At 40.1% G+C, this 14,534-nt stretch overlaps 1 protein-coding gene across 1 annotated transcript; it reads right to left on the minus strand.

Annotated features, from left to right (window-relative positions):
* Nucleotides 1–141: 141 nt before the first annotated feature.
* LOC119657528 (probable cytochrome P450 6d4) lies at nt 142–12,948 on the minus strand. The gene is made up of 7 exons (XM_038064474.1): nt 12,852–12,948; nt 2,043–2,583; nt 1,822–1,974; nt 1,586–1,767; nt 1,231–1,464; nt 908–1,156; nt 142–690 (listed from the first exon to the last, which is right to left on the minus strand). The coding sequence occupies exons 2-7, from the start codon at nt 2,564–2,566 to the stop codon at nt 521–523; spliced, it is 1,512 nt and encodes a 503-aa protein (XP_037920402.1). The 5' UTR covers nt 2,567–2,583; nt 12,852–12,948; the 3' UTR covers nt 142–520.
* Between the last annotated feature and the right edge of the window lie 1,586 nt (nt 12,949–14,534).

The following is a 14,534-nucleotide window of genomic DNA, read 5'->3' on the forward strand; positions in this document are numbered from 1 at the left end:
TTGACAAGAGCCATTCTACAAATTAGACCTGGGGATGAATAAATAATTGTTCAAATAATACATCTAACATTTTTATAAATTAATGTAAGATCCACATTGTTGATATAACTTATCTGGTAAATATTTGAGCAGATTTTCTTCTGGCGTACATCTTTCTTCTCTTTTGTTTTTGTAAACAAAGTACACCTTGAAGGTATTGACCGTATTATTCCCGAGCTCAAAAGCACATAAACTTATCTTTACATACATTCCCATGTTATATATTCTCTCTGTAACTAATGAATTCATTTTTGTACATAAGCATAACGGAGGATGTAACCATTTCAAATACATATAAGAATTCATTAACTTATAATCGCAATGTCTTTTCCTTAAAATTAATTGCTATAATGATTAATGCTCCATAAGTGAGGCGTTAATCGTGAATGAGTAGCATCGTTTCATGAGTGCTTATTAATACTTTCCCTAGGAAATATTGGTAGTGATTATTCAAGATTCGTAATATTTGTTTTCGACAGGATCAGGACATTTGAAGCCGTTTAGATACTTTCAAATTAATTCCACCTTTCGCCATTATAGTTGTTGCGTAATTATCAAACTCTATTTCGCCCTTTGTTGTTGCGCTCCACTCGAACTTAGTCAACAATCGAATCAAAGCTGCCTTGGCGCTAAGTTTACCCTGCCTCATCCCTGAAATATTCCAATGCATATATACAATAGCTATTTATAGATGAATAACCTGGAGTGCGAGTACAGTAAATATGTTTGATGGAGGAAAACAGGTGTATGTACAATACCCTCAGGAATATATGGATTCCTGGAGTGATGCTTTACTCGATGTTCTATGTTTGCTGCACGGCCGAAAGGAAGGGTTTCCATGCAATGTTTCAATTGACTGCTGACTCACCTATACAAGTGCGTGGTCCATCACCGAAAGGAATAAACGCGTTTGCGTTAAATCCTTTGCTGCCTTCCCGAAATCGTTCTGGGTCGAATTTCATGGGATTCGGAAAGTACTTTGGATCTCTGTGGAACCCTAAGATAGATATTAATAGTTGCGTATCCTTCTCAATGACGATACCACTATCAGGTATTTCGAACGATTTTGTGCACATCCGATTGAGAAGAGGTAGTGCTGGATATTTGCGAACAGTCTCTAATAAAGATAGTTTTAAAAAAATGAAAACTTCCGGAATCTTCAGGTAATAATATTCGTTTGATGACTATTACCTTGAATGACCATTTCTAGATATTCCATATCTTGGATGGATTCATAGCAGACAACCCCGTTGTGCTTTTCCAGAGTTTGACTAATATTTTCCTCTAATTTGTGCATAATTTCTTCGTTCTGTGTCAGTTCATGCAAACAACAAGCTATTGTTATCGCTGTAGTATCAGAGCCAGCCAGGAAGAACAAAACTGTTTGAGCTACAATTTGGTTCATTGACAGCTTAATTTGTTTGTCTAGAGGAAGAAAAATAGAAAGCAGAATAGAAAATTCAGGACCATAATAAATTGTGTTTTAAGCAACACAATTCCAGAAACAACATGAATTGTTTTTATGATTTTAAAGGATGTTACTCACCATTTGACCATTTTCCATTCCCTTCGAGTGTTCCCGTCTGGCGAAGCTGCATTAGCAACTGCATAAAGTCATTTCTTTCTGTATTAGTTTGCTCACGATTTTCAATTGTTTTTTTCACAATATCTGCCATAATATTCATGAAACGATTGTTAACCTTATATAGCTTAAGAAGCTCGAAAAGCCTGCAAAGCCGGAAAGTGAATATTTGGTGTATCAAAGGCGAAAGTTACACTTACTTTGGGTAGAGAAAAACAGTCGCGCCAGTGAGGTTTTGGATGAATCCTTTTCCATTAAATCCATCACGAAATTGGGAGAATATGTTAGCACTGTCTTCAAAGCTGTTTACTTCCAGTCCAAAGAAAATGGACACGATAACATCATTGGCATACCTACAGTAAAAATAGCATATATTAGTGGTGATTTTAAGTACTCATGTGGCCAATTTAAGGAAGCTCACCTGGTTGCAACGGTGGCCATATCAACAATACCGTTATTGCTCTCTATTAAACTTTCCAAATGTTTTTCCATTCTCTTTCCAACCAACTCAATTACTGGAAACATTTTTCTTAGTTTGCCAGACGTAAATGTAGGAGTGAGGTTCGCTCGTAAGTCCTTCCATCTTTTACCTTCTAAACTGAAGAGGTTCGCTGCTAGGGGATTAATTTCTTCATTTGAATGAACACCACGATCGTGGAAACTTTGGAAATCGGTAACTAGAACCTTCTTTGCTAACTCTGCATCGCGAATTAAAAGCGCAGGACGGAAAAATAAATAAACGCCAACGACTGGCTTATTAAGTTTATTGTACAGATTTGCCGCGGAGACGGTGAATGATTCTTCACGTTTGACGAAAGCTTTCAAATTTCCATAGATCAAATGTGGTTTTATATATGGGATACCGCGACGCTTCCAGTATCCATAATTATATTGAATTAAAATAAAAATTATAACTAAGAAGAGGCCAATTGTTATTAGAAACATGCCGATTGGATACAGCCCTGAAAAAGAAAAAAAAAGAAAATTAAATGGAAGTACAAACATCTAGATCTATCTAAATCTGATCTGTAGATTTGACATAGTAAACCGGGCGTTGGGCTGAAAGAAAACATCTTGCAGTAACTAGAGATATAGTCGTCACCGCAAGGCAGTAACCTCGCTTGTGAGGCGATTTTCGGTTCAGTGGATTGTCAATGCCAACGATTCAAGGTCGGGAACAATACGCGTTTGAAAGAAACAGTGGACTCCCCAATCATCCGTCCCGTTTTTTGATAGTAACAGCGAAGCTCTTTAGTTTTCTTCAACTGCTGCGAATGGCGGGAGGGAGAAACGAACCCGGACATAACTTGTGTTCGACGTGAAAATGGTGTCAAGCAGGCCGCGCACATAGTGAAATTTCCAGTGATTTATAAGCAAGATGGTTTTGGTTTTCACAAGTGGTAGCCATCTGGTATAAAGGGACTCGAAATTCGACTATATCATCCAGAACGAAAATCCGCAATTTTTAAAGTTTTGTGTCAAACAAAACCTTATTAGAATCGATTCGATGTCTCTCTGTCCGTCTGTCTGTCTGTCCGTCCGTCTGTTGGTCTGTCTGTCACAGCCGATTTATTCGGAAATGGCTGGACCGATTGTCACGAAAATTAGTAAGTGTGTGTGATCTGTTGTTCCCTTGACATGCAGCATGTGGCGCTATTTTGTGTTAAGTTTAAGGGGGGGCTGCCCATACATGTGAATGGAGGGTGCAACATTTTTTTTCATCAAATATGGGCATGTGGGGTATCAAATTAAAGGGCGCAATTAGTACTTTCTGAAACTGGTTCCATATTTGATATTAGGTGAAACATAGCGGAGTGAGGGTTCAAAGTGTGACCCCCAAAAAGTGAAACAGGTCTCGTTCTCACAACCTATCCAACCAAAAAATCTGAAAAAAATCACAGTGGTGCATCTCTATGAAATCTAGGCCTCAAAATATATTCTGTTCCGATATCGACACAAATAAAATTAATAATAGTATATTTCCACACTTTAGAAATTTACCCGGCAACCCCCCTTATGTTCACCCCTTATAAAATTTGGCAAGGGTATAATGAAGACCATAATGCACAATTTGGTCAAGTTTGAAGAAAATCAAACTATTATTAACAAAGTTGCAGAGTGTGAAACTTTGCTATTTTTGTGAATATCGTGCACTCTACAACCTGCATGACGTCATCATTACATATCAATTCATCTTATGAATGGGGTCGCAAAGAATTATTTTGTTTTAGTTTTTTAGTCACAATTACTTCAAACAGAGATGTGTGTATGTAGGTATATAGTATATGCGTGCTAATGAAGTTTGCGGGTAGTATCTAATTCAGATATTTGTACATTAAACTAGCGGTATTTAATATACGTACAATATATGTACATATGAACGCTTTTGTGCACAAAGTAAATCGGAAATATAGGTACGATGAATTTATATATGTGCATATTTGTGTACAGTATTCGGAAATAGGCAGTTTGTTTGTCTAGGGTGAGCGTAATACCTATGGTTGTAATATGTACGTATGTCTCGTATTTTGGAAAAATATGAAGGATTATGTTGGATTTGTAACTATATATGAATAGAAAAATGTGCGTTGAAATTTCTTACATAAGATGAACACAAAACCTTTACACCCGAAGCGCGAGCTCCCGGTATTCCTACTTGTTACTATTGATAGTGTCAATTGCAAGGGATCCCCCACAATTTGATCCGTACATGGTGATCAAAAACCGTGTCATTAGCGCCTTTGAGAAATTAGTGGCCTGTTGCAGGACCAAAGCTTAGGAAAAAAACCGTCCAGTGTAACCATGACCGTGTTAAGGAGCAGTTAACGAATATGTTCATTTTATGGTTATTGGACAAGTGGACGAGTCATTTTTCGGCTGCTAGAAGCAGAAAAACTAAAAAGATTGCCTAACATTCCGGTGCGCGGGGTAAATTTTTCAAAAAAAAAAAATGCCTGATTATAGTCGACAAATAAGCTGAGTTAAAGTTTCTGATAGATATACAAGCCGCCGTCTCAGTACTCCCACGAATGAGAACGGGCTGGATTCTTCAGGTATGAAAGATTTGACGTATCTATTATATAAACATATTTATAAGTGGACGTTTGCTTCTTTTGTGCCTGACAAATTGTGTATATGCACATATTATGTAAAAATATTCACTTTAGCGTGATACTGTCATCCAAAGTCTTAGAATTTGTATTGAAGCGATAAATTTGATCTGCTATGGCTTTGTTAGTAGTGGTGCGATTTCGACGGTTGGATGATTCTCGGATGAACTTAAGGGGATTTTAGAATCAATTACTAAAAATTACAGTAATATTCAATTACCAATTTTATTTTAATAGATATTGATATGGATGCATAGTGGCCATCCATAGTGGGTCCTGAGAATGGGTCCACGAAAGAAATTACGACTTTCCAGCCCCCGCTCTCACCCCAATTGCATTAAATGTCAGAACTAAGGCAAGCATTAAAAAGTACTGATCAAGACCTTTAATTTCATATCCCACATGACCACATTTTACGAGCAAAAATCATCATCCCCATTTTGAATGTATGGGGGCCTCTATTAGGTTCAACATAGAACGGTGTAACTTCCCGCCAAATTTGGTGACAGTCCGTACAACTGCTTCTGAGAAAAGTGCGTTCGACAGAGAGACGGAGAGAAAAACGCGCAGACGATTCCAATAAGGTTTTGTTTTACACAAAACCTTAAAAAGGGCTAGACAAAGGTAGATTCTTCATAAATGCAGCTTTAATATTTCATTCGAATGTCAATTATTCACGTTAATTATCACGTATACTTTCAAGTATACTTTCTTCTACGCCGTTGCAAAATTTTGCACTCGTAGGGTAAACTTAAAGTGAGGGTTTCAAGCAATTTCAGCAAGTTGCCTTTGTCCCGTTCACAAGCGGGGTCGACTCGTCGTGATCGGTTCCACCATTTTATTTTATCAAATGCTTGATTTGGATGTGATCGTCAGGCTTTTAAATCACTATCCAGCGTATTGAGCCACCGTTGTTTTGACTAGCCTTTTAGCCATACCAACGAAGACGCCTCTTTCGCAGTTTTTCCACGATCGGGATATCTTCATTTCGGATGTGATCAAAACGTGTCACGGCAGTAGTCCAACGAAAAATCCTAATCTCCATTACCGCAAGACGCTGTTCATTGTCTTTTATACTCGGCTAACACTCAGAACCATAGAGGACGAAAGGATGGACGACATTCCGGTAAATTTTAGATTTGAGATGTTCGCTGATACGTCGACCAAAGTAAACATGAGTTGTGCAATGCCACTTCATCCAGGTTGCGTTCATGCGTAAAGCAATTTCATAACGCAGTTCTCCATTGGCTGATCGCATTGACCCGAGATATTTAAATCGCCCAGTTCTGGGCAGGTCATTGCCGTTCACAGTGACTGTGCTTGTTTCACGGGGATCGGTTGTCGAAAACTCAGTTTTATTCAGATTCAATCTGAAGTCGTGTTTCATGAGGCGATCATTCCATTTTAGGAAAAGTTGCTCGAGATCATTTTTGTTATTAGACGGTAGAAAAACATCATCCGCATAAAGCAGTGTATGCGGCACTGGACGTTTAGTAAGTTCATTTGAACTTTGGAGTTTTTCGGTTTGGTAGTTCCGGAAAAAGAGTCCTGTCTCATTGTGCGCATAGTGCGCACGTTTTGGCTCCTTACTCGCGCGCTTTACAATTCGCGACAAGAATAACACCAGTTTCGGAAAATACTAATTGATTCATTCGATACCTCAAATGATTATATTCGGTTGAGAAAAGTTTTACATGCCCCTTTGCATGCATGCTGGGAAGATAGTGTAAAAATAAGTGTTCCACTTTACCCCCACGATAGCTCCACAAGTGCCTCATCGAGTGCGTGGCCACAATTTAAATCTATAATCAACAAATCAAACTGTCATCTCTCTAACAATAGAGTAGTCCGCTCCACCTCACGCTCCGTGTGGCGATCACCACCACCTAAATAATGTCACTATACTGGAGATATATCCAATGGCCCACCTGTAGGAATTTATGTAAACCGCAGAACTGCAAAATCTTTGCAACGTTGGATACCATCAGGGCGTATTACCAAACACCGGTAGTACCAGAGGCCGTACCCTAAATAGCCATTATAACCACTTTCGGGTAATGACGTTTGACCTAAAAAACGCTGCACAAACTCTGCAGCAATACATAGATACTGGGCTTAGAAGATACGAATTCTGATACGGGTACATCGACGATACCGAGGTAGCATCAGCGAGTCCAGAGGAGCAGCATGTAGACATCGTTTCGCGATATATAATATCACTTAAGACGATATATAATATCACTTAAGAAATGAGGAATTCAATGACAGAGCGTGGAAACCATTAGGTACGAGAGTAAGCTGCAATCAATTAACAGCAGCTTGAAGTACTTTCGAGATTTAGTGGAAGATAGAAAGCTGATACCGAAGGCAGACGATAAGCTTCACTGAGACAGTTGCGCCAACTGAATTGGCTAAGTAAATTTATGAAGGAAATTTATAACTTAACCGGGCAAAGATAACGTCGTGGCAAGATACCTTATCTTTTGTTGGTAGCACCAACATGCCAATCTCCATTACAATTGAATAAATCGCCGCAGTCCAGCGAATAGATGTGGAATTTGCATAAATTCTCGAATCTAATGAGCTCCAGCTAGACAGCTGTTAGAAAGGTGAATCTCAGAGCATTATGATACGCAGATCAGTTAAATTCGCCCGTATGTACATCCCTGCTGGTTTAAAAAAGCACACGTAATACCAACAAAGAAGACCTTGAAACATAGGCCGTAGTTGATATACGGTACTCCGCTTCTCTTACTTGGGGGATTTTTCTTAACAGTACGCCGCCGAATCCACAATTATTTCTTGAGAATTTCAAGGAACAAATGTCACGTCGGAAAATGACAGCGCAACACCACCGCGGAAGGATCTTCGTCCATAAAGACTTAGCAACATGCGGAGCGATCAAGTAAAAACATATCCGGGCGGAAGTCCAAGAGAGTGAAGCACGCCATCCCCGTACAGTTTGACCTGTCGGTTTCGCCGGAAGAGCCCGTAATATACTCGCCCACCCGTTGAACTGAATACATCATCCACGTACCGGCAAGCGACAACATCATTAGTTCAACTCTCTCGTTGAGATAATTTTGTGCGTGAGCATTTATCAAAAATGTTCATCAGCGGCAAAGATGCTCACAAAATTATCGCTCCGCTCACAGCCTAAACAAACATGAAATCCTTGCTCACATCCTAAACAAACATGTCTGGCCGATTGGCCCAATCATTTTTCATTCGATCACCGACCCCTAAACATTCAAAAAGGACAGATCAAATGCAGCCCATCTACATTGCGGCCGCTGGTCAAATGCGGACTATTCAGGCGTACCTGATAGGCTGAAATATACGTGGTTGGCCGGCCTGAAGTTTGGCATAAAACCACCAAAGTGGCCCATTCACCGCTTACAGCAATACTCGAAATGGTGTGACATCCTCCAGGAAATGCGATTAGGTCATACGTAGACAAATCCAATAAACTGCGAAACAAGATATTAAGTCAGCACTAAATGCAACTTTGCATCGAACTTGGTAATCCGAACACTTCCTTCGGTGCGTTAGACAGATATTCTTCTATGACACTAGAGTAAGATATCCGTAATTGATCTTTGATATGGATGGATGGATGGAGATGGAGATGGATGGCTTCTGCTTCATTTAATAGGTATAACTCGATTTTGTACTTCATTCGCCATCCGCCATCCTATATGCATCAATGACGACTCATATGAGCCCTAGTGTATTCAAATGGCACAAGAATGTGTACGTCATCCCAGTAAAGGAAGCAACACGAAACAGCTTCAGGGAATTCTGTGAAGGGACTAAACAAACCAGACAAATATCCAGGGTGTACAAAATTGAAGAAAAGGACGGGGTAACATCCTTTATTTCTCTGTAGAAGAAAGATTGGACATTTACTAATCAGGAAGGCACGGTGCATCCCCTCTTCAGATTTGATTTCCCGAGATCCTACTGCGCTGTGGGAGACAAACAGTAGAAAGGGAAAAGAAAAATTCGAAATTAGAAAAAGAGGTTTTGGAGCAAGATGGGCGATGGGAACCTCCAAACGAATGAAATTAATCGGAGCAGGTGGCATTTTTCCAGCAATACTTCAAAGATGTTTATAAACCATTTTAGAATCTCTCCTAAGGGTGCTAAAAGGTAGCTAGCCTTTGTATATATCTTTTCACCCTAACTTTTTTTGCAGACCAATTTTCCAAGCATGCGCTTCAAATGGTGGAGAAGGTCAAAGAAAGCTATATTAGAACTATCATTCTAATGCACCATAACTTACATCCATGTCAACACGCTTATCGAGCAGAAGGCACGACGGAAAGTGAATTGTATCACTTGGCCGATATACAACGGCATACCATAGAAGCCAAAATATAGCACAGTGTGCGTTTTCAGACATCGCAGGAGGATACGATATACCCTGATCCGGAACGGGGTAGTAAACGCCTTGACCTCCTGGAAGGGCAAGACGTTAGAGGATAGGCAAATTGGAGTGCTGACAGGTACTGTCACGAAAATCACTCAACATTGTCCTCAGGGCAACGACTATAGCCGCTAATGTGGAGCATCGTAGTTGAGAGAGTCTTAGGAGGGCTCTCCCACTTCATAAACACATACACAAACAGAGACACATTGTTACCATGCCAATCTTGCACAATCTTCGCATAGAGTTTAAAACCGCCTATAATAGTACAGCCAGGATAAAACTATATATTCCCATGAAACAATTGTGTATCCCGTCAAAAGTAGTAAGACTGACTAGGTTGAACTTGACCAATGTGCAAGGTCATATAAAATAGCAGGATTGTTAACAGTGCCCGGATAGTTGAGTGGTTAGAGCACAAGGTTGTCGTACGGAAGGTCGCGGTTCAAAGCTCACTGGTAGCAGCGGGATTTGTATCGTGTTTTGACGTCGGATACCAGTCGACTCAGCTGTGAATGAGTACCTGAGTCAAATCAGCGTAATAATCGCGAGCGCAATGCTGACTACATTGTCTCCTACAGTACCCTGTAGTGTACCGTTACGGTCTTGAATGAAGCGCTCTAACACATTTCAAGGCCCTGGTCCAATATGGATTCTTGCGCTAACGATTATTAGATTGTTAACAGTATAGGCCGATAGTTACTCTATGGGTTATTTTTAACTGAAACAGTGATCGGTAATACTGGGATGGATAACCATTTAAAATTTAGCGAGTTGTTCGCCTGTATGTGTTGACTCCTCACATCCCGTGTGGGGTTAAAAAAACAGAACCAATAAGCAGATATGCTATTCAAGTTACAAGCCAATGATGAGTATGCCAGCCCTCATGTATTCGTTGGCCACGTTTGGAAGTAGATACCTCTAAAGATTACTCTTCGGAATTATCTGTCCTTCCAAGAGGATAGGTGATTCTATATAGCGAAGACATTTTGTGGACGATATCGTGATCGTTTATCTACATAAGACAAAACGAACCATCACAGACAGTCTTCATGTGGCGTCAAAATCTATGGAAGAAAAAAGATATGAGAGATCCTCCTTCACACTGAATGATGGTATTGACGCAGGTGCCAGGCAGCTGCTAGGAAAACCGAAATGGCAAAACTCGGACAAAGCCGTCGTTACTAAATTAGGGCCTAGGCTTCGCTGTTGCTGAATATCTACGCAATTTAATGTTTCTAGTAAATATACTCGTGACTTATACAGCCTCCCTAGCGTTCCTGTTAAGCTTGTTTTTAATACACGAAGTTTGAAGGAGTAGACTCATAAGGGTGGATATTGAGACCACAGTCGAGTCGACCGATCAATTTAAGCTCAGACTTAAAGCGCATTTAGGACCTCTATTACCGCGAGAAGCAATATGAAGATGTATATTATGAAAAGGTACCACTCGGAAGAAAGGACTCTTCACTATGGCTAGAACCCAGAAATATTTTTCCTTTTTCAAGCTTGTGAAGAATCTAATTGGTGATCAGCCGACCGACGAACCCAACCACTATGTCGCAATTGCAAGTTATTTGGTGTTTGAAAGTGACTATTCGCATCGCTGATAGATTGCAATATATTTGTAACCGGTTTAAAGCCTACATGTGGCAGTATTACATCTGAAAGGTATGTGTGCTGACTATCCAAGGCAGTTGACTTTGTGTGTGTTTGCACCGTGTTGAAAATTTCAAGTTTTGCGCCTGTAAAATGCAATTTGCGGAAATGTTTCTGCATTACTTTTTCTCGTCCAACAAGATGTGGACACTCTGGGTTCCAGGCCATGCTAGGTTGGGAGGCAAGGAGGCAGCGGACCAACTAGCCAAGAAGGGAGCAGGGACGCCTTTACACGGGCCAGAACCCTTCTGTGGAATCGGAAACGGTTTCATGGTTACGACACTAAAAAACGAAAAGGAGTGGTTGAGGGAACTATATTGGGGGAGAGGGGTCTACTAGGGATGGAGCAGTCCAGGGTGCTCATTGGGGGAAACGAACCCATACGCACAAAGGGTTGCTTAAACCTCACCAAAAGGAACCTCCGAATCATAGCGGAAATTCTCACTGGTCACTGTCGGTTAAACTATCACCTAGGGAAGCTAGGGATATCTACGGACACTGCCTGCAGGTTTTGCGCAGGGTGTGATGAAACCTCTATACACGACCTGGGACAGTCTCCGGCACTACGTAGTCACAAGGTCGACGCATCTGGGAGAACACTTAATTCCAATTAAAAGTAAGTAAAAGTAGGGAACATAATAAAGTTCCTGACGGTTATAGGCTTGCTTGAGATACTATGATTAACAGGTACACTATAAGCAGTAAAAGGGGCCCAATAGTTCTTTAAGGACGCGGTGCGACTTTCCCTTAACAGAATAATAAAAATAATACTTTTTCTTAAAGAAAAGTGTATAGAAATCACATAGGCTACTTGCAAAAGCATATGGCGACCATACCCGAAGAGTTCGCACGTGGCAAAAGTGGTTTCAGTGGGTCAAAGATGGTGACACAAAGACCACGGACGACCAAAAAAGCCGGAAAATGCAGTATTGAATGTAGACTCCCGTTAAATGCAATAGCAACTTGCTGACACTTTGGGGGTCGATCAATAGTCTGTTACATACTGCCTAAAACCCATGGGAAAGAAGGAAGGAAAATGAATGAATGTCTGGGATAGCTATTGGAAGACGTCTGCGAATTGCTTCTTGAAAGGCATGAAAGAAAGCAATTCTTTGATCTGATTGTAATGGGTGACGAAAAGTGTATCAGTGTAGATACAATACGAAACGCAAAGAATCACGGATTACATGAGGTCAGCCATCAAGGCACCAGGCAAAGATGAGCATCTACGGTAAGAAGACGTTGCTTCCCATCTGGCGGGAATGATCGATCTCGAGGTTTTGAAACGTGGTCAAACCGTGACGGCATACCTTTACCAGCAGCAACTATTGCGTCTGAAGGACAGACACGGTAAGGTCATTTGCCAGCATGATAATGCAAGGCGGGATTTCGCCAAAGCGGTCCAGAAAACAATGCAAATACTTGGCTGGGGAGTAGTTCATCTGACGCAGGATCCGTATTCTGTCAAAAAGATGGGCCAAGGTTGTGACAAACGATGGCAAATATTATGCATAATAAATATTTTGTTAAATAAGGAAACAAATGCGTTTACCTCGAACAAAAACAATTATTTTTACATATCTAATATTATAGTTGGAGATATTAAAATGTACGCTGAATCGGTCTACTGGCAAAAACGGCTTGGGCTGATCGGTCTGAAGCTTATCACGTCAGTACAGCGTGGGGCGTAGCGTCCACGACAGTAATCGAAATTCAATAATTTTCCGCAGATAGTTAAGGAGTGTATTTATTTCAAAAAGATTTATTGATTTGATTTTATAATAATATTTGGCCCAGTCTATAAATATAAAAATATCGCACCCAAATATGAATCACCTTTCTATCTTCAAAAACAAAACTATAAAGCAGTCATTAATATTTGACCAAGATGAAACCGATGAAGATCATCGTCAAGTAGCTTAAGTCAGTTTTCTTGCAAAGCCAAAGAAGACCAACGTAGACAAAAACGTTTCAAGAGGGATACCAATTCTTTGGAGAGAGCATTTTAAATTTTAGAGAAGGTAGTACTCACCAAAACCTAAACAATTCTTTTGGGATGGCAAAATCGATAAACTTTTGGTAGTTTATTCTGCTACCGAGTTCAGAGGAAGTAAATCCGTTTACCTAGATGGCTCCGTTTGTCAATATTTCACTTTTTTGTAATAACTGTATTATCCAGAATATTTTTGAATCCAAAAACTTAGTTTACCAAAAATATTTGATGGAACATTTTAACACAGAATCTTGCATAACCGACACTTTTAATTTTCACCCCTTGGTCTGTTGACCCGAAAAACTACATCAATATTCGAAAGCACAGGGTATCACACAGTATCACAATTATTTTTAGTTACACTCTTCCACGCGAATTGTTCTGAACCTTTCGAAAAAGATTATTCTCCTAAGGTGGCGTCAAGACCGTAAAGTACGGGAATCGGAAATAGAGTGATATTAGCTATGGAATAGATTTCTTATTTATATTTTTTCGCAAAACTCGTCATTTTGTCAATTCTATCATGGTGTCTTCTTATCAATCTTCTGCGTATTCTGGCCTGATGAGCTTGTGTTATATTTCAACTATCACGCTGAATTAGCAATTTTTAATGTTTAGATAATTCTTGAGTAGTCCCATGTTGTGATGCGGAATTCACAAGATTTGGTAGATTCTCAATGTTTTCAGTATCCAGTGAACCGTATTGCCATTTAATTTGAATTGAATCTTATCTTTACCAACTGACCACAGCACATTGCTAGTCCAATCAAGGTATTATTCAGGGGATGGGGTAGTATGCCTGAGTTTATTTTACGACTTTTTTATTTATCATGCATGGAAAAATGTCCCTTTGTTGGTGTAGTGTTGATGACAAAAACTAAACTAACTAAACGACCGAATGGTATCCAGATATCTCTTCTTCTGATCCTATCTTGAAGAGTCTTCAGTGTACGTCCTTTCAGAGGGGTTACCTCAGTCATATACAAGGTCTGGGGAATGTCTGCTGGTCGATTGAATAGACTTAGCCTATCGTCGTGCTAAATGCTTTTTTCACATGTGGAGGATGAAGAGATCTGTCGAGTAGAGTGGGTCGGGAAGTTTTCTTGTAGGATCGCATTAGAATGGATAAAGTCGTTGTCATGAGATTGGGATTTGGGTAGGAATTTAATGAGGGAGTTGTAGAGGAATCTATCGACATAGATGTAGTTGACACTGTCATAGAGAGACTGGTTGGAACGGAGATAGGAATCGGGCGTGGCTAGATGAAAGAACCTCCTCCCATATACGCGCACTTGCTCCATTTGGTGGGACGAGGCCGTATGTGATCACAGGTCTTATCAGCTGTTTATAACAAAATAGTTTTATTTGGGGGCGGGTTGAGGAATTTAATAATGGGTCATAAAGTGATTAAACCGATGCGGGTGTTGGGGTTTATGGGATTGGTAATAAGCGGGAATTTAGGTGTAGCCCCAAGTATTTGATGGAACAGACAGAGGGGTTAGAAACCGCCCTGATACTGATATTAAGTTTTCATGTGTCTGCTGTCATCTCCCAGGTAATGTGGATTCTACCTCGGAAGACGATAACATCGCATTTGCTTGCGTTTCGAAGGAGTTTCCAGGAGTGAACGTCTTGAGGGATTGGATAATAAGGTTAACAAAGATTTAAGACTGTGAAGGCAGCAACAGATGGAGAAAGCTCCTTTTTATACAATGGTGGAAA

Source organism: Hermetia illucens, chromosome 1 (genome assembly GCF_905115235.1).
Source record: "Hermetia illucens chromosome 1, iHerIll2.2.curated.20191125, whole genome shotgun sequence".
Lineage (NCBI taxonomy): Eukaryota > Metazoa > Arthropoda > Insecta > Diptera > Stratiomyidae > Hermetia > Hermetia illucens.

Coding starts and splice junctions, on each gene's coding strand:
- LOC119657528 (XM_038064474.1), bottom strand. CDS start 2,566: ATGTTTCTAATAACAATTGGCCTCTTCTTAGTTATAATTTTTATTTTA. Junction 1,975..2,042: donor ATGGCCACCGTTGCAACCAG/GTGAGCTTCCTT, acceptor TTTTTACTGTAG/GTATGCCAATGATGTTATCG. Junction 1,465..1,585: donor GAATGGAAAATGGTCAAATG/GTGAGTAACATC, acceptor TTCTTCCTCTAG/ACAAACAAATTAAGCTGTCA.